The sequence below is a fragment of the Paramisgurnus dabryanus genome, chromosome 13, assembly GCF_030506205.2.
Source record: "Paramisgurnus dabryanus chromosome 13, PD_genome_1.1, whole genome shotgun sequence".
NCBI classification, from domain to species: Eukaryota; Metazoa; Chordata; class Actinopteri; order Cypriniformes; family Cobitidae; genus Paramisgurnus; species Paramisgurnus dabryanus.
Genome location: NC_133349.1, coordinates 19807947 through 19826653, shown reverse-complemented (window position 1 = coordinate 19826653; position 18707 = coordinate 19807947). Strand labels below are relative to the sequence as shown.

General features: G+C 37.3%; 3 protein-coding genes and 1 pseudogene across 3 annotated transcripts in view; 1 reads left to right on the top strand and 3 right to left on the bottom strand.

Moving 5' to 3' along the window:
• LOC135727442 (uncharacterized) overlaps positions 1-18333 on the bottom strand; it is a 29272-nt gene extending 10939 nt beyond the window's left edge. Inside the window, exon 1 of the mRNA XM_073811709.1 lies at positions 17985-18333. Within this exon, the coding sequence (XP_073667810.1) occupies positions 17985-18333 (349 nt within the window). The remainder of the gene's footprint in view (positions 1-17984) is intronic.
• LOC135743393 (zinc-binding protein A33) lies at positions 533-4757 on the bottom strand. Its single transcript, XM_065261076.2, has 6 exons — positions 4217-4757; positions 4042-4137; positions 3643-3876; positions 3448-3530; positions 1951-2060; positions 533-1320 (listed from the first exon to the last, which is right to left on the bottom strand). Exons 1-6 carry the CDS (start codon positions 4631-4633, stop codon positions 860-862), a joined length of 1401 nt encoding a protein of 466 aa, XP_065117148.1. The 5' UTR covers positions 4634-4757; the 3' UTR covers positions 533-859.
• Positions 8038-11980, top strand: LOC135727774 (zinc-binding protein A33-like; annotated as a pseudogene).
• Positions 14758-17858, bottom strand: LOC135727441 (uncharacterized). The gene is made up of 8 exons (XM_073811700.1): positions 17579-17858; positions 17294-17392; positions 17089-17178; positions 16508-16591; positions 16162-16187; positions 15956-16003; positions 15554-15622; positions 14758-15365 (listed from the first exon to the last, which is right to left on the bottom strand). Exons 1-8 carry the CDS (start codon positions 17856-17858, stop codon positions 15252-15254), a joined length of 810 nt encoding a protein of 269 aa, XP_073667801.1. The 3' UTR covers positions 14758-15251.
• Positions 18334-18707: the final 374 nt, after the last annotated feature.

The window sequence follows — 18707 nt, the reverse complement described above, 5'->3', positions numbered from 1 at the left end:
CTCTTTCTCTCTCTCTGCAATGTCTAATGACCTGCGCATTCTCGAGGACGTTCTGAAGTTGTGTTTGACTTGACGCGAAGCTGCTACCTCGGAAGATAATGCACATGGTATTAAAAACGCGTCATGCAAATGAGCGGTAAAAACCCGGTCGTTTCGTACTCAAGAGCATGAATCTTACCCTTCATATGAAAGAAACACTCGCTTCGCGTCAGTGGAAAGTGGTCGCTTTAAATATGGCCAGGGGTTTCTTTCATAAGATTTGAACTGAGGCGGGTCTGCATTAGCGCGTGCCTGTCTTGTCCGTCTCCATGGTTCTTTTTGCGCAGATGCTTCACCTGCTGTTCCCTTTCACCGGGCCTGTCAGTGGGACACAGCAGATATGTTTTTGACTTACGGAAATTAAATATTACCAACAGTATATCAAATTAACAAACCTTAGAAATATATAAAAGTAAAACGCAAAATAGTATTGCAGCAATAATTTTAATACAAAACATCATTTATAATACTAAAACAGTAACAATGACCTTTTTCTGCAAAATACACACTTTTATTTAACATAGGATTTAAATGATTATTTTTTAAATATCAAGATGTTATATACAGACGTTACAGGTGCCCAACAATTTTTGGGATAGCCTAGACTGTGAGGTATCCAATAGTTCTGTCCTTCATGGCTTGAGGAAAGAAGGATACATTTTGAGCCTGCATTTTAAGCAGCCTTGGCATTAGGATGGGCCGACCTTACAAATCGCACTTCTATGATACAATCGCTCTTGGCATGCAGCCTTCGGAGGTCACAGCCTTCGAATTGGGTTACAGCTTTAAATGCTTTAATTCATTTTTTAGATCCTAGAACCTATTTATCTGCACACCACACTGTGTGAATGAGAGACATATTGTCTGCATTGCAATATACAACCTGTCGTCTCTCACAATCTATATAAACTCCAACTCTCCTGGGAATAACCTGGTTGACAAGTAAGGTTTCATTATCACCCCTGACAGCATACACACTGTTATCTTTTACCAAAAGAGATAACTTCTCATAACTTTTATATGACAATAATGTCTTTAGGAAAGAAGCATTCTTGTCTTTTGGATAGTATCTAACTGTAAGTCCGTGTTCCCACCCTGGTTCAGTTCCCGTGTCAACTTCCCAGTACACCTGACCAGTTTGAATATTCTCCACATAATTGTCTTTATATCCATTGTGAAACTTTTGATGTCTGGCAAAGTACTCTTGGCCTTCAAACTGCAGATGGCCGTCTTTTCTAATAGACAATTTCAGGTCTTTGTCGATTGTAGATGTATTCATGCCTATGAAAGCACACAAGACAAAAAAGGTATAAATTGAAGTAATTAAACTTAATAAATGTATAGTTTACAAATAGACATTAACCTTTCCAGGATCATATGTATAAGTAAAAATAAAAGCTTGAAGCGAGATGACATCAATTTTAGCTTAGAAATTGCAATTAATTGGGTCAGTGATTGCTGACTTAAATCTACAAACTTAAGGCCAGATGTGGTTAACAGATTCCTCAGAAATATTACAAATATATGGGACAATAGATGTGGTGTATTAATGAAACACTGGGGTACTGTTAGTAAGACTAAGCAGCTCCCATAGCTTATTATTTTTGTTACATCATTATGTTAACATGTCAGGCACTTTATATTTAAATTTATTATTTAAAATAAAAAGCCATTTAATGACACTTTAAAGATAACATTTTAAAAAGCATTTATATTCTTAGTATGTTTGCTGTGTAAACATAAAGCAGTAAGACATTCATTTTATGCATAAAGTCACGGCTTAAGAAGGGTTTAAAGGAATGTTAACATGTGACTCCAGGATATAATACATAAACATAAACAATCTAATTGACCTCAATAGCATGTTACAGAAAACATTACAATAAAAGAGTTTATAGTAAATCAGCTCACCTTCTTTAACAAAGTCTAGCATGTCTCTCCATACAATAAGTGGCAGGTCAGTTTCATAAGGGCCAATGGTGAAGTGGTCAGAAATCACTCGATTGCTTTTAAGTCTTGACCTAATTTTGGGAAACATTTTGTCATTATTTTTTGTATGTAATGTATATTATGTTGCATGCTATTGATGTCATGCGTTATAACAATTGGGACAATACACTTGTTAAAGGTGTACTTGAACTTCTAATACTACTATGAGTTAGGCTTTGACAAAATCTACAAATTCTACTATTATCAAGACATAATGGTTCAATATTTTTCAGTTGCTTGGTACATTTTTCAAATATTTTTTATTTTACCATTTGCAAATTAAGTAAGTGTACGTGTAAGTAAGTGCATTTCTAAGTGTGCCTGACATGATTTTAGCATTTTTATGAGACTGATAATGGATACTGCCAACAAACCAGTATTTCTGAATGGCCTGAGGGCGGGATTAAGCGAATTTTAAGTGAAAGTATTTGATGAACGTGTAATAAACGTGCAGAGAGCCTTTGGTTAGTATCATTATCTCATATTTGACAAAGGTGGCGTTTAGCGACTAGAAAGGAATCACATTTAGGATTTTACTGTTTGTCTGTCAACAAATTACAATAGAATGTTATGGTGATACAGAAGAAATACACGACTTTTTTACAGTACAATGGAAAAAGATTAGCCTGGTTAGCCAGACCTACATCAAGATGTAAGGTCTGGCAACTCTTCACACAAACGGCTCAATGCAAGGGGCGGGATATAAGGTTGTCCCTCAAAATGCCTCTGCACGCAATAGGATAGCGCTATGACGGATCAGAGCAACGAAGAAGGTGACGTAGTTACCGTAACCAGTCGGCAAAACTCCAAACACATCTTTCTTGCTTAAAAAGGACTGCAGTAGGGTTTATTTGCTCTTCTCTCAAAGAAAAACATAAGTCTAAGTCCTCCAGAGTCGCGGCCAAAGCCGCTTCAAAAGATAGCTGTTCGCCAGCAGGAACCGTTGCAGCTCTGTCGTCATCATGTTAAGCCCGCCCCACAGACGCTACACACGATGTGATTGGCCTGACCAAATTTTGGTTTTTGGACCGGTTAAGTGTATTGTGAGTGCCTAGACTAAACCCTGGCAGCAAATATATTTTGCGGCCGCTAGGGTGCGTCTAGATTTCTAGGCTAGAAAAAGATGCTAAATTGGACAGAATGGTGATCATAGACAAGCCTTGTGCTGAATACAACTTCTCAGCTGATAGAAGGAATGGAAAGGGTTAAAGGATTTCCATTGGCATGTAGGGGGTCACAATATTCTTAAAATAAAAGCGAGCTGACAATTTATTTTGTATGTAGTTTGGAAAATTTCAACCGTGACCTTAGAAATGCACCAAAGCAACCAAGAAAAACTGGTTACATAGCATTCGATCCATAGGCCTGATTAAAAACCCAAGAAGAATTTGGGAGTGGCATGGAGAATATTCAGCTTACGTAGTTTGCAAAGCAGACTTGATGTCTTTATTCTCACTGAGGGTGATTCTCTTAACCAAAAGAAAACCTTCTTCACTCCACCACTGAGGACAACAAAAATCGTTTCATGATACAGGAAATTGAATCATTCGAATTTAATTACTACTTAAACATGCTACATTTGGTTCTGAATGACTGTTAAAAACAACAAAATACCTGCAAAAAACTCTCAGGTTGGCTAATCTTTAGTCCTGACTCCAAAATTGATATCTGTTTGTTACAATTTATTTGTAACTCTCCCAAAATTGATGCATTTTCCTTCATTGTGGCCTCAGCGCTGTTTGCCGCCTCCTGGAGCTGCTTCATCATCTTTTCCTCCTTTTCCCTCAAAAAGTCGTGCATTTTCTTAAACTGAGCATGCATTCTTTCCTCAAGATATTTGAACCTTTCCTATAGATTCAAATTGAATTAATACATTGTGGAAGATGTGTGACAGACAAACAAATATTCTGTTTTTCTCTACTGTTTATTTACTCTCTTTTAGGCCTAGACGAGTACAGGTTTAAAAAAGAGAATATCATAGAAACACGATGATCTTTTCATGTAAAAGCCTACCTTAGATTTTGTGATTTCATTGGTCTGATTAAAGATCATGTCACCCACTTGTTTGTTTTCATCAGAAAAGAAGCTCTGTGCTTGCATCGCCACATTCTGTATAATCATCAACAACATAATCTTGAGTTTATAAACACACAAAATCTATTGTATCATATTTCACACAGGCTTTTACCTCATATTCCTTCATAGCCTCTTTAACAGGCTTGAAACTGTGTCCACTGTGTTTCTCTCCCTCTCTGCAAATGAGGCAAACCAACCTCTGATCATTCTCACAAAACAGTTTGAGAGGTTCCTCGTGATCGGAGCACAACATCTCGTGCCCATTCCTGGCTATCTGTTGCAGGTCTTTCACTTTGATTGTCTTCTGTTTTTGCTGGATGTCTTCCACAAGGTTTCTCAGAGTTCGGTTTCCTTTCAGATCCTGTTTTCTAAAATGTTGTCTGCATTCCGGGCAAGTGGTAGCACCCGAGTCCAAATAAGTCATAATACATTGGCGGCAGAAATTATGCTCACATGGCAATATTGTTGGATCATTGAAGAAGCACAAACACACTGGACACGTAAGATGGAAAGACAGTTTTGAAGCCATGAAGATACTCTTTTAAAAATCCTCCAGTAACATAGATGTAAAGAGAGATGTGTGGTCTACTTCTGTGTGGTTTCTTCGTTTCTGAAACAACTTCAATGGCATTAGTGAGTGTGCCCTTTATACATTTGGTGAACAATAAAATATCCAGGTGAACATCCAGTTTTTGAACAGGATAAGTCACATTCTTCAGTATTCAACACAAGAGAGAACAAGTCAGTGTAATGTTGAGTTATCAAATCAAAAAAAGGTATGATAGACTTCTATAAGGACCTGTTCAACTTGTGGGATCAACATAGCTCAGTATGAATAAAAAGTTGTTTTGAAAAGCTCCACACAGAAACCAGCCATGGCTCAGGGGAATGTAATAGTACTATTTTAATTTTACATTCATTTGGAAGATCCTTTTATCCAAAGCAACTTACATTTTGTATGTGTGTGTCACCAGGTGACTATGGTAGGGCGGGAACCAAAAGTGGCGGAGAAAGGTTCCGTGAAGATGGTTTCCGCCCAGACCTGATTTTAAAAACACCATTTCGCTTCCTGGTCTCCCAGGCAACACAGATTGGGAGAAAATGAGCAACAGGTGTGGCGAATGTAGTCGACAGACACGATTGGAGGAGGGAGTAAAGCCAAGCGAGATAAAAAGGTCCAACGAGGCACAAAGGAGGGGAGCTGTTTTCGGGCGTGAGTCCCTTTATGCCTTGGGCAAACTGAACCACACGCCCCGTCCCTGGAGGAGCCGAAAGGGCGCCGTTGATCCGCGATTCACCTATGGTGTAAGGAAAGAGTGCGGCTGCCAGAAGAGGCGAAAAGGACGGGGCTGTGAGAAATTAAAGGGACACGACACCGAGTGTGCTTGTTATGTACTTTGTGTGCGTTGTGTTGCTGCTTTGCAGACGCTTGTGCTGGCTTGATCGTTCCCTTGGAGAAGTAAAGGAAGGAGAGACAGCTAGCGAAGGATTATTGGGAGAGTTTTTTCACTCGTGAGTGAGCAAGATACAGAGCCAACGGGATTATAGATAGAGGAGGCTATAGACAACAAAGAGTGAGTAACGGCCATTGGGTTCATCGTGTGATATTTCAAAGAGGAGTTGCTTGGTGTGTGTCTTTCTTGTGTTTGAGGTCCCTGGCCCCACCGGAGAGGGAAGAGTGGGCGAGCCGTGGGTTGACCGGAAACACGGACGAAACATTTGTATAGGAAGCGCCGTCTACGCATCGATCAGTGGCCCTGCGGGACAAGAAAGCGTGGGTGAGCCAGAGAAGTAGCAAACAACACATCGGGGCTGTGAGTAATATAAAGCCTACCCTCAAACGGTGACCAAAACATCGCCCAGCTATCCTCCCGAGGGAATCGAAGCCTGGTGGCTAAGTCCATATTTAATATCACGTGAAGTGTGTACAAGAGTTTCGTGGGTGAGTTTCACTTATTACTTGGTGTTGTGCCGTGCTTGCTGTGTGTATGCTGTGCTTGTAGCGACCAAACCGCCCGGCCTCGGACGAATCGTGAGAGGATTACATCTGTTGTGGCCCGAGTCCTACGAAGAGCGTGAAAATCAGCCTTGGCCCCGGGTGTGTTAGAGAGAGCTCCACTCTTCGATAGCGCGGGCAGTGGTGAAACCCAGTGGTGGATAGGAGTGAGTATTTTTGGAAGTGCACTGTGCGGATTGAGGGTCATAGTTGTGTGTGTGTGTGTGTGTGTTCGACCTATCCAACAGAAGCTTGTGGTGGCGGAGCCTCAACGAAAGTTCGCCCCAACTCGGGACCCCGGTCGTGGAAGCAGGAGGGGGAGTTCGGGAAGCGTTCGGCTCCGTGCCACTGGACCCATCAGTCCCTACGACGCCCGAGAAGTTTGAGTGGACGGGTGAAGGAACACGGTGCACCGACGCTGTAGCGAAAGTCCACTGTCCGTGAGTGAGTACAAAGACCCCTAGGGCTGCGAGTGACTTACCCCTGTGAAGTGTTATTGACTTGTGCTTATAGCAACCACTTACCTGTGTCACAAGGAATGCTCTGTGTGAACGAAGACCCCCAGTGTCGTGAGTAACTTACCTTTGTGAAGTGTTATTGATCTGTGCTTATAGCAACCATTTACCTGTGTCACAAGGAATGCTCTGTGTGAACGAAGACCCCCAGCGTCGTGAGTAACTTACCTCTGTGAAGGGTTATTGACCTGTGCTTACAGCAACCACTTACCTGTGTCTCAAGGAATGCTCTGTGTGAACGAAGACCCCCAGTGTCTAGCGGCTGCAGAACGACGAACCTAAGGCATAGGAGAGAGAGAGAGGACGGAGAATTAGAGCAGCAGTAAAATCGCATTAAAGCACATTGTGATAACCTTTCTGTTCTTGACTCCGCCTCCAGGAAGAAGCGGAGCGCGCCACGGGTTCTAGGACCAGCGCCTTAAGGAGCCCCTGCCCCCGGTCCTTGTCACGAGTGGCCCTGGAGGGCAGAAGAAGCCACATTAGTTTTTAAACTTGCCCCTTCCCCTTTTTCCTTTTTAAATATTTAAATAAAGTCTATTTTAAACGTAGTATACTCGTCTGTCTGGTCATTGGGGCGGTCTTGGGGAAACTCCTCGAGGTGGAAGAGTTGAGAGGGGTGTGACCTTTGGTATATTTGGGTCCGCCCCTGGCCGTGACATGTGGCACATGTTATCAGACCAATGTCAAATAGAGCTTTCGAAGATATCCCCAAAACTTAATGGTGCTTCATAAATTACTTTGAAATTCATAGTGTGATTAGTTCTAAAGAATTCAATAAACTGATTTCTGTTAAAAGCTTTCAGACTAAAATTATGTATGTTTTGTTTGATGGTTGTTCTAAAGTAAAGACAAAATATGTTCCCATGTGTCTGGTGAACTCTATTGTAATACAAAAACTGTTACAGTACACATTTATAAAATAACCATGCACACCATTATGACTTTACAGCACATACACATACAGATTAATTAAAACAGATCAATAAGTTAAATCATAAATGTGCAGAAAAAGCAAACACATACAAACATGAAAGCCAAACAGACAATAGTATATGGTCAGAAAAATTATGCAAAATAAAAACTATGTAAGACAGCAGCCACATAAGGCTGAAATAAAACAAATATTTAAAGTAGTTTTAGTAATAAAACACAATATACAGGATAATGTACAATATAAGGTACTGTAATATATATGATATAAACAATATTAATATTAATTAATAATTTCACAGTATATATATATATATATATATATATATATATATATATACTGTTAATTACAGTAGTTAGTTATGTACTGTGGTATGGTGCAAGTTTTTGAGAACTTTTCAAAAAGTGCAAATGATGATGTTTCTCTGTCAAGTCCCAGTACAACCTGAGGTAAGAGCTGATATTCCAGTTTGTTTACTGTGGGAGGAGCAATACCTTATTATACAATTTATTTTAATTGGCTTCAAAACTGAAAGTTTAACCAAACCTTACGTAGGTAGAGGACAAAATCACTGTCTGGAAATTTTACAGTTGAAATGGATTCACCTCTGTCTTTACAGATACAATGTGCAGTGTGTTTGAGTGATTTTACTGATCCGGTGACTCTCTCTTGTGAGCACTCGTATTGTCGACAATGCATCACAGGCCACATGCAAGCCAGCCTTGGACCAAGCGCTTGTCCTGAATGCAAAAAGCCTTATAGCAAAGAAGACCTGAAACCAAGCCGCCTACTGAAGAACATAACCTCGACAGTGAGAGAGAATCTTTCTGCTGAGCGCAAAGAAGATAACGTGAAGAGTCCAACATCTAAAGATGGAGGACAAGCTCTCAAGCTTCCTGAAACAGAGCTGATTTGTTCAGAGCATGATGAAAAGCTCAAACTCTTCTGTAAAACTGATCAGAAGCTGGTGTGTGTCATCTGTAGAGATGGAGACAAACATCAAGGACACAAGAGTCTGCTGAGATCACCAAGGTAAAATTTTGCAAATTACATGCAATGCATTACATCTGCTTATAATTAGTTTAAACAATTATGATTAGGATTTGAGATATTCTAAAACCATTATTCCTTTTTTTGTCATGATTTTCAATCATGGATGATAAGAGTCTTTTTTTTAGAGGGAGTTAAAGACTGCTTTAGGTTTTCTGGCCAAAGAAAACAAACAGTTGGATTGTATGATCCAAGAACAAACATCTGAGATCACCAAAACTGAGGTATTTAAGCATGTATTTTCAAGTTCCTAGGCTTTTAAATACTTATAAAGAATATTTCATAGGGTTTATAAGTTTAACTTGACCTGATTACTTACTATGTATAATAAAAAACCAAAAGATTCTACAAAGAGTTCTTTGCAGGTCCTTCACAGTGGTGCCATAGAATTTTTTTTTTTTTTCATTTTAATCAATAGTTATCAAAAGAACCATTCTTTTTTTTTTCCCACAAGCCTTTTGTGCAACAGAAAGTTTCTGTGGATGGTAAAAGTTCTTAACAGATACTACTGTATAGGAACCCTTTACCTTTATTGGGTGCATTGTTGTTGTTTTTTTTTTTCAAAAATAAACAACATAAACCCTGTGGACTTTGTTTTTGGAATAAGTTTAGGCTCCGGGTCAAACTTCCGAGCGGATCCGCCCAGGAGTGTATTTTTATCTGGGTGTGAACAGCAACAGAATGTTTCACATAATGTTTACTTTGCTAAGGTGCTGCGCAGTGATACAAAAGCTATGTCCCAATTTGAAGGCTGTATCTTTTGAAGGACGTGACAGTCTTCGAAGGATGCAGCCTTCACAGCTTTTGTATCAAATAAGAAGGTCTAGGCTATACTGAAGGTCCATAGTTGCATCACCTGCTGTTCCCCCCAACACGCCAGTCAGCGGGTCACAGCAGAGACATTTTGGAGATGCCGTTCAAAATGCTGACGCCCAAAAGCATATTTCAATGCATTCATGCACACGATTGGTTTGGAACCATAGACCTAAAGCACGCAACACAACAGATTGGGCCAGCTTGACCAATCAGAGTGCTTTAGAAGAAGACATTTCGTAGAGACTGGAAGTACAGTAACAGAGCGTTTGAGAAAAAAATAATCAATTTTTTGCAGAGTAAACTTTTAGTAGGCCTACACCCCAAAAACAAAATCTTTGGAAAATGGCATAACATGACCACTTTATGATTTAGCAAAATGACTATAATATAATAAATACTATTTTATTAATACAATTTATTTTTTATGTTTATTTAAGGAGAAATCCAAATCCTTAATAGCTCAGATCTCTGCTCAGTTTGAAGAAATGCACCAGTTCCTCCGACAGAAAGAGGAAGAGGTGAAGAAACAGTTGAAGAGAGAGGAGAGCAAACTTACTGAAAGCATGCAGAAGAACCGGTCCATGATAGACACAAAGTTTATGGAAAGCAAAAAGAAAGAAGTTGTTCTGCAGTTATCATTGGAGATTAACCAACCTGATCTCTTTCTACAGGTCGCAACATATTAAAATACATATATTGTAGTGTATTTAAAAACAGTTACTGTGCTTTCACACCACCAGCGGCGAGAGGGTAAATTAAAACTCTGGCTGCCCTCCCAACGACATTATAGAAAAGGTGTAGTGGACCTCTGACGCTCAAATGCATTCTCTGAACTCCGATTGGTTGCTGCTGAACGTTTATGCCTTCTGTTTGGTTGTAGCTGAACAGCGTCATAGCTCGTTACCATAAAGTTATTTCAACTCTCCTTGACACTCACACTGTACATGACGTGCCGCGACGCTGCTCACCGGAGCTCGCTGCCGGCTCTCATTGAAAATGAATTATTCCACCTACTTTGACGCTGACGCCAGTGGTGGTTTGAATGCACAGTTACTCGCAGTAAGCTTTTCACAGAACTCACATGTGTGGAGTTGCAATTTGAACACTATTTCTTTAACTGTAGTGGTTCAAAAAACATAACAATTGCATTGTCTGTTTATATTTTTTATTTAGTGGTGGCATGAAATAGGATTTCCTCTGACTGAGGGCATGAAAGATAAAGGCAGTGTGGCATCAGATATTAAGTATATAAACAGTTCTGTATTTACACCCAAATCTCATTAGTTAAGTCAAAGTGTAAAGATGTTAAGTTTGTTGCTTTATGCAGATATGACTGGCTGTTTCAGGTACACTTCAAAGCTGAAAGATCTTACTGTGGTTCCTGACTCTCTCTTCCTTGGCCCCCAAGAAACTCACCTGCAGTTCTTTGTGTGGAAGCAAATGCTGGGTTCCATCAGACAAGGTTAAAAACATGACAGATATGAAAGATATAGATTAAATAACTTCTTTTTGTTTATCTCATGAAATGTATGCTTGTGTCTTTGTTGTAGTTCCTGAGAGTTTGACTCTGAAAAATCCTGGAGAATCTTACCTGATCGTGTCTCCAGGGGGCGCCAGAATCCGTCAAGCTGACCGAACGTCTGCTCTGTTTAAGGGCTTCAATCCCGGTACTGTTTCAGAGGAAAACTTCCAGTCTGGTCAGCACTACTGGGAGGTAGAAGTTGGGGATAAACCAGACTGGACCGTGGAAATCATGATGGGTGAAGTTAATCTGAAAACAAAGTCAGCTGAGAGTGAGATTCAACTTCATCTTAAACACAATAAAGGATACGTCCTGTCTTCTGATGGACAAGAGACTCTGTTAAAAACCCAGGACAAACCAAGGAAAATAGGCTTGTATCTGGACTGTACGAGAAAGCAGATATCTTTCTATAATGCTGACAACATGTCTTTGTGGGCTCATTGGAAATACAGCTCAAACAAGCCTTGCTGTGTTAGTCTTGTGCCAGGTCTTTATCTAGATGGAGTCAACAGTGATCCTCTCACTATATGTACATATAGGTTAATAGCAAACTCTAACATGCTGCTATAGTGATTGATATATGGATCTTACGAAGCGATTTTGTTTGTGTGGTAAATTATGTAAATAAGTCTGTTCAATACTAATTGCAATTAAGTAATCAGTCACTGCTGTCGAATCACAACACACTGAACCACACAATCAGAACTAAATACGTATTTCTGAAAGAGGGACTTCATAGAACAAGGAAGACATCAACCTTTTTAGGACAGTGGTAAACAGCGGTATAGAGATTAGTAAATTCTGTGAAAAATACAATGCTTTTTTACACGTGAAACATAAAAAATACAGTGCTTTTTTACATAAACATAAAAACATGTTATATTGCGTACTGCAAACACAATCAAAGCTTCAAAAACACATTTAAAACTGTCATTATAAACATCAGAACTGTGATATGTGCAGTGTATGTGACTTAAAGTATAATGATGACTGTGCTCTTAGTGAAAGTAGTGCACCTAAGGTTACTTCAGAGGGATTATTCCTGTAATAACTGACTTACTTTTAATAAAAGCATCTGCTACACCATGAAGTTATGAAACCTGCCATGACTAAACTAACCTGTAATTAATCATTGAACTAGATAATTCCAAAAAAATAACAGAAGACAGTAATCCCAAAAGATCATGCCTTTAAATCCTTATTTTTTATATCACCATCAGTTTCATTTTAGTTACATTTGGCCCTTTTAGCTCTTTTTATTTTGCATAAAGAGAATTTTAAGCTTCTGTTTTAACAACGGCCAGGTTTTACAGACAAAGCTTAGCTAAAGCAAGGACCATGCCTAAGTTAAATTAAACATCTTTTATAAACATGCCTTAGAGTTATAACCCTCATGCTAAACAAAGTGTCAAAAAGCAGTTGAGCTTGTGACAGAGTATTTTTGGGCCAGATCATGCCTCTTTTTTCCTACAAGTTTCTGTATCCTTTACGACTGATTGACCCCCATATTCCTTTAGGGATCCTTCCCCCGAAAAAGCACGCCTGCATGTGAATCAGATTGAGAGTGAGAACGTGCATTAGCATTGTCACCGGTACAACTGCACAGCACGCGGCAACTTTGTTTTATCAAGATGGTTCGACAAAAGACATGTGTTTTGGGATGTAAGGAAAAGGAAACCTTATTTCGCTTTCCCTGTCTTAAGACAACAGTGGATGCAGTTTATTTTTCCCAGCAACGTAATTGCGAATGGGTTTATGTTGTTCCCTGGCTGCATTTCGGAGAGGATTGCTTTACAAACAAGGCTCAGTTTGACGCCGGATTTGCCACTTGTTTACAACTGATGGAGCGGTCCCAACTTTAAAAGACCCTGTTTAGGTGTCACAACCACAGGCGTAAGTACCTCTCACGTTATGTTTGCAATCGGCGCATCCGTGCATGTAATGTAAACAACCCAAACAACAGCAAACATTTTCCGCCTCAGTTGGCATTGTACTGCACTTGCAGAAAAAACACATCAAGATTTACGTCAAATTGTTTTAAATTAAAATAGCAGATAAACAAACAAGCAATAATTACTAGACAGATGTCCTGCTTCAATTGTTGCTGCTGTTGTTTCTCTTGATTCTAGTTACTGACTCTGTATCTAATACTGGATCATATGTGTAAGGCTGTATATGACTGTAAGCCATAGTTATTTAAAATACGTTTTTATTTAAGTTTGATTTCCATCGATGTCACAGCTGTTAGATTAGTATCCAAAGATTGTGCGTACTCGTAACTGTTTAGCTCCGCCCACCATACACACAATTGTTCGTCTTTCTCTGGAAAAAAACGAAATGGCCATTCTGTATTTTAATAATCTGACAACACAAAAGACGCTTTGGACATATGAAGGATGAAATACTTAACCAAGATTAACTTAATGGTAACTTACTCTGTGAACCTAACCTGGTCAGGAGAAGGTTCTATTCTGTAAACAAAGTTTCTTGTGGTCTCCTTCCCCTTTTTAGCAGTAGCAGAGTTTCTTGTTAGTTTACTCAGTACATTCATTCATTAGGCAAAGTTTTATTATGTACACTGTACATTTTTTTAGCTGTTTTTAAGTTACAATCAAATTGCCAGTGTCATTTTAACATACTATTTTATATATTTAGTACACTAAAATGTCAAATAAAAATGTAAACATTAAATAGCAATTAGCTAATTTTATAGCCAATTTAATAAATGTAGGTGCAGAGACCGTCTAAGTAACTAAAATGTCATGTCTTCTATAGAGGATCCTGTAACAGTTAGATGATCATGCTGCATTTATTTGTAAAAGTTAAATCTACTTTCTGAGAGGATTATGATGCCCGACTGGATTTCTGTCATATCCACATGCATTTATTTGAGTGGGATTAAATTTTTCTTTCATCATTACGTGACTAATATCAGCCTTTCTGGCCGTGCTCTTACATCCAAACAGCTTTTACCTTTCTTACAAATTCGTTTAACAGAGGTGCTGGTGTAGTGGTAGTGCTGTGCACAGTGGGCAGCGCACATACTGTTAGCGACCTGAGTTCCAATACCGGCTTGACATACTTTGGTTTTATTAATATAAGACCAAGTCTTATGCTTATTTTCATATTTAGCTGCTGTCATGTTCTTTTTTTCCATGGGATTGCATCTGCTTTTGACCATGGGATTGCATCTGCATAAAAATAAATATAAGGTTCAGTAGAATCCTCAATTAACCTTTAATATTTTAACAATGATAAAAAATTAAACATAGATAGATTCATTATATTATCCATTTTTGTTTCCAAAGAGCGAAAATTCATATTTGAAGCAAGGCAACAAATACATTTATCACACAAGACAATAAACACAAACACAATCACTTCTACTCAACCACAAGGCAGATTTAGATGAATGAAAAGAACAGCAGCAGCAGGCATGAGACGAAGTTATGACAGAATAAAATAAGCAGAGTTATTAAATAATAAAAGTTTTATTGCTCAGTCTGACTTATTTGAAACAGATTCAGCAGGTGTTATTTTACCAAGCAAAGATAGTGGAAATTAACCGTAACATTGTCCGTTCATGAAAACCTTAAGATTCAGACAAATCCTTAAAACATACTCTAAGACATAACTTTGAACAACAGTGATGGAAAATAATGAAGAATTGCTAAAAAATAAGTAAACTTGAATGAATATGCAATAAAAATTATATAAACTGAATATATAAAAACTAGTAAAATAATAACAAAAACAAACTCTCTTGCTTCACAGCGATATGAGGAAATACATTTATAACTAATAAAACAATGTTTAGAAATATCTTAAACTAACATACAAGTAGTTAGGAAATAGGCAGTTTAGTTAAAGGTTATGATATGAACTGACACAACATAAAATTTACATAAAAACCACAATGAGCATTTACAGTCACATTATACAAACAGAAATAAATTCATAGAGCCATTCACATCTGATTTTGTCATCATCAAAGTATCATTACAAAAAAGTCACTGATTAGTACAAATGTGTCACAGGTACAAATAAACAAAATTTGAGCAGCTGCATCAAGAATGTGTTCATTTTAACACATTTGTTTTAAGAGTGCTGTTTTCACTAAGTGATAAGGACAATAACATCAAAACATTAACAAGCAGACAAACATCTAAAGCTGAACAAAAATTTAATAAATGTAGATATCAAATCACCACTTTAGTTTGTTAACAACATATTTACAATTCCAATGACTTAATCACTATTGGTTTAAAGGTTCATTTTCATTTGCTTGTAATATTGTAAATTCTGCTGTTTGTATACTTATATCTGTTTGTGAGATGTTTTGTTAACAGAGGCATAAAGCTCTGTGCAGTTCTTCTGGACTTCAACTTCTCCTCTGATGGCAGCATAAGTCACTTTTTCAGCAGAATAAACCTGAATGAGCATTAGAGAAAATGACAAAAACATTTTAACCTACAGATTGTATAACAGGTTGTACTGAATTAATTTAAGATACAAATTTAAGAGATTGCTAATCATTAAAATGTTAAGGTGTATTAACTCATGTTATGAAAGTATGGAGGGCAGATTTAACACCTTTCAGAGTATGTAATGGTACTTACGTTTTTATTCTTCTGTTGCTTCTCACCAGAAGTGATCACCTCTGAATAAGTCACATCATCTTTCTGCTCCTAAACATTAACAAATATATGAGCAACAAAGTTATGAGAAGTGAAAGATCTAAGAGATGACTGGCATTTTGACTTGAACGTCCAAACATACATTTGTGTTGTATTTCAATTCTTATTTTCTTATCCTGATATGCAGATTTTTCTATTAACTATTATAAATTTGTTTATTTAATTTATACCTTTTTTCATTATATATAGATCTTATTTTACCCATTACTGTTTAATTGTTTAATCTTATGTTCGGCTTTCACTTATGGAAATTTTCACAAATCTCATGAATCATAGTAATGAATGAATGAGTTTATTGGACATGAATCACATGTGTTCACTCACAGGAATATTAGAAATGATGATTGTGTCATTGCTTCCTTTTTCTGTGACCTATAACAGACAAGAATAAACAGTATCCATAATATATATCAGATGTTTTCATCCAAACACAAATAATGAGATTCAGTTATTTCTAGGATAGTTTCCCTAGAAGAAATATATTACAGTGTACAATGGTAATAGCTTTTGAATTATTAAATTATACTCACCAGATGAATATCAGCTTGTCTTCTACCTGAAAAATAAATTTGCTTCATGTAATAGGATTATTTTTGATTTAAAAAAAATGTGTGTGTGTGTGTGTGTGTGTGTGTGGTTTTTTAAGGTCAGTAAACTACACTGTTTAAAATAATAAAGGTGCTTTATGATGCCATAGAAGATCATTTTTTGTCTAAATGGTTTTAAAGAACCTTTAACATCTGAAAAACTCTTTTGTTTCTTGAACGTTTTTTTTGTAGTGAAAAAGGTTCTTCAGATTATAATAAGGGAAGAAAGAAATAGAATCTTTGAAATGGTTCTTTAAGTGGAAATAAGTGATGGGATGTGTAAACTCACGTGATCTTTTTAAACAAATCACCCCAAGAAGGACACCAGCAAAGAGAAAAACTACTGCAGCAATCACAGCAGCAATCACAGGCACTAAAATACACAAAATAAAGAGACTTTTTCCTTCAACCAAAGATATAAAAATACAGTATCTGATTGACAAATTAAACTAATATGAATGCATATTCAATATTAATCATTAAGACTTTTCATATAATTGAATGATGATGAGTTTTCGGAATATGCATTTAACTAAAGCCTTTGCACAATTATATTTTTTTACTGACTACAATTTTAAACATTAAATCATGCTTCAAATCAAAAAGTTGTTAAGGTCTAGAAACATTTCACTCAAGTGACCCTTCACGTTTGGGCACTAGTGTAGTAAATGGCGCATTAATGTAAGAAAAGAAACTGACATAAAACAAACCCCAGACAATAAGCGTATATCAGGGTCACATTGTATCACTAACCTAAAAAACAATAAAAACAAAAAAGAATTAAAGTTTCAGATAAGTGTTTAATAAGTTCAACATTAAAGTATCAGCTTTCATGTTAATACATTATTGGTGATCAATCAATAAAACAACCTTGTTGTTTAGGAGCTGATGGTGCTGTAGGACTTGATGTTTTCTCACGAACTGATACAGTTTGTGTCAGTGTTGTTGTTGTGGTTGATGCTATGTAGAGTGGATGTTAGTTTAGCTAAACCATAATGTGAAAACACAAAAAAATACAAAACACACAAACATACTGTATATAAACACTGAGACGAGTCAAAAAGTGATTGTATACCTTGACTGTGATGTATAGGAGTTACTGGTGAGTTAAGAGTTGAGCGTCTCTCAGTGTTTATGGGAGTGACTGCAGTCACTGCATATGTCTTGGTTGGTCCTTTAGAAGATGAATGATCAGATACACCATACTATAGAATATAACTATCATATTTCATATATTTCATTTCTTGATCATCAGTAAAACCTTCACGTTTTTCCTGATAGATACAAATTATTATGACTTATGATATGACTTATCCTGACAGTTTTCTAAAATTATTTTAGTAAAATGTTGATTTCGTACTTGTAAACTTGACAATATAGCTGAATGAGGTCTTAATCTCATTCTTCATTTTAACCAAACATCTCCACTCTCTGTTGTTGTCTTCATTCAGGAGTATTGTACTCAGAGTGATGATACAGGGTCCTGATGATAATATCTGATATCTGGGGTCTGTCTGTAGATTAACATCAGCCTGATTCATCCAGAACATCTGAAGATCCTCAATACTGACAAAAATATTACAAGTGTTATCAAATGTAAACAACTGACAGGTGAGAGTCACAGAGCTGCCTGATCTCATCTCAGTCTGTGTGGATGATGAAGAGACTGAAATAATAAGTAAAGACACAATTTTAATTTAACACATCAATAAACTGTCATCTTTTAAGTTAAACATATACTCAACTTAATTAACAGAAACACTCACCATGAAGAACATGTAGATAAACCTGTGCATCAGTTCCATGTTTTTGTCCATTCACATATTGTCTGCAGGTGTATTGTCCACAATCTTCTTCTGTTGTTTTATAGATGTTCAGAGAGCAGTCAGACCCCAGACTCAGTCTCTCAGCTCTCTCTATGCGCTTCTTCTTTATTCCTCCATAAATCAGTTCTACTGCAGCTGATGATGTATGTTTGTTGTAGATCCATGTACTTGAGGTGCAGTCAGAAAGAACATTAATACAGGGCAGAGCGACATTTTCACCTGGACTACTGAACACATGAGTCTCTTCTGCTTCACTCGTACCTGAAATATAGTAGATTAGCTTTTTCATATTAATATAAACAGAAGTTAAACAATTCAGGTTTAATTATTTTTCCCTTAAAACGGCAATCTGTAGATTTGGGCTCTTTATCAGCATCCCTGTTTGAACTATAAAATTGCACATTTTTGCGGAGTCATTATTTGTACATGCATTGTGCTTTGCCCCACTGCCACGCCCTGCATGTTACAATTGTAAAAAGAAAACAGACTATTTGCGTTTGTCAAATTTTTTTCCCTTAAACACAATATTTGTGTAATGCACAGCTAACCAAACAGACAAAACTTGTTAAATTGTAGCTTTAGATTTGAATAAAGAAAAAACATACGCACATAAGTCATAACGTGGATAATCACGTGGATAAATGTTGTTTAAAACCACATTCA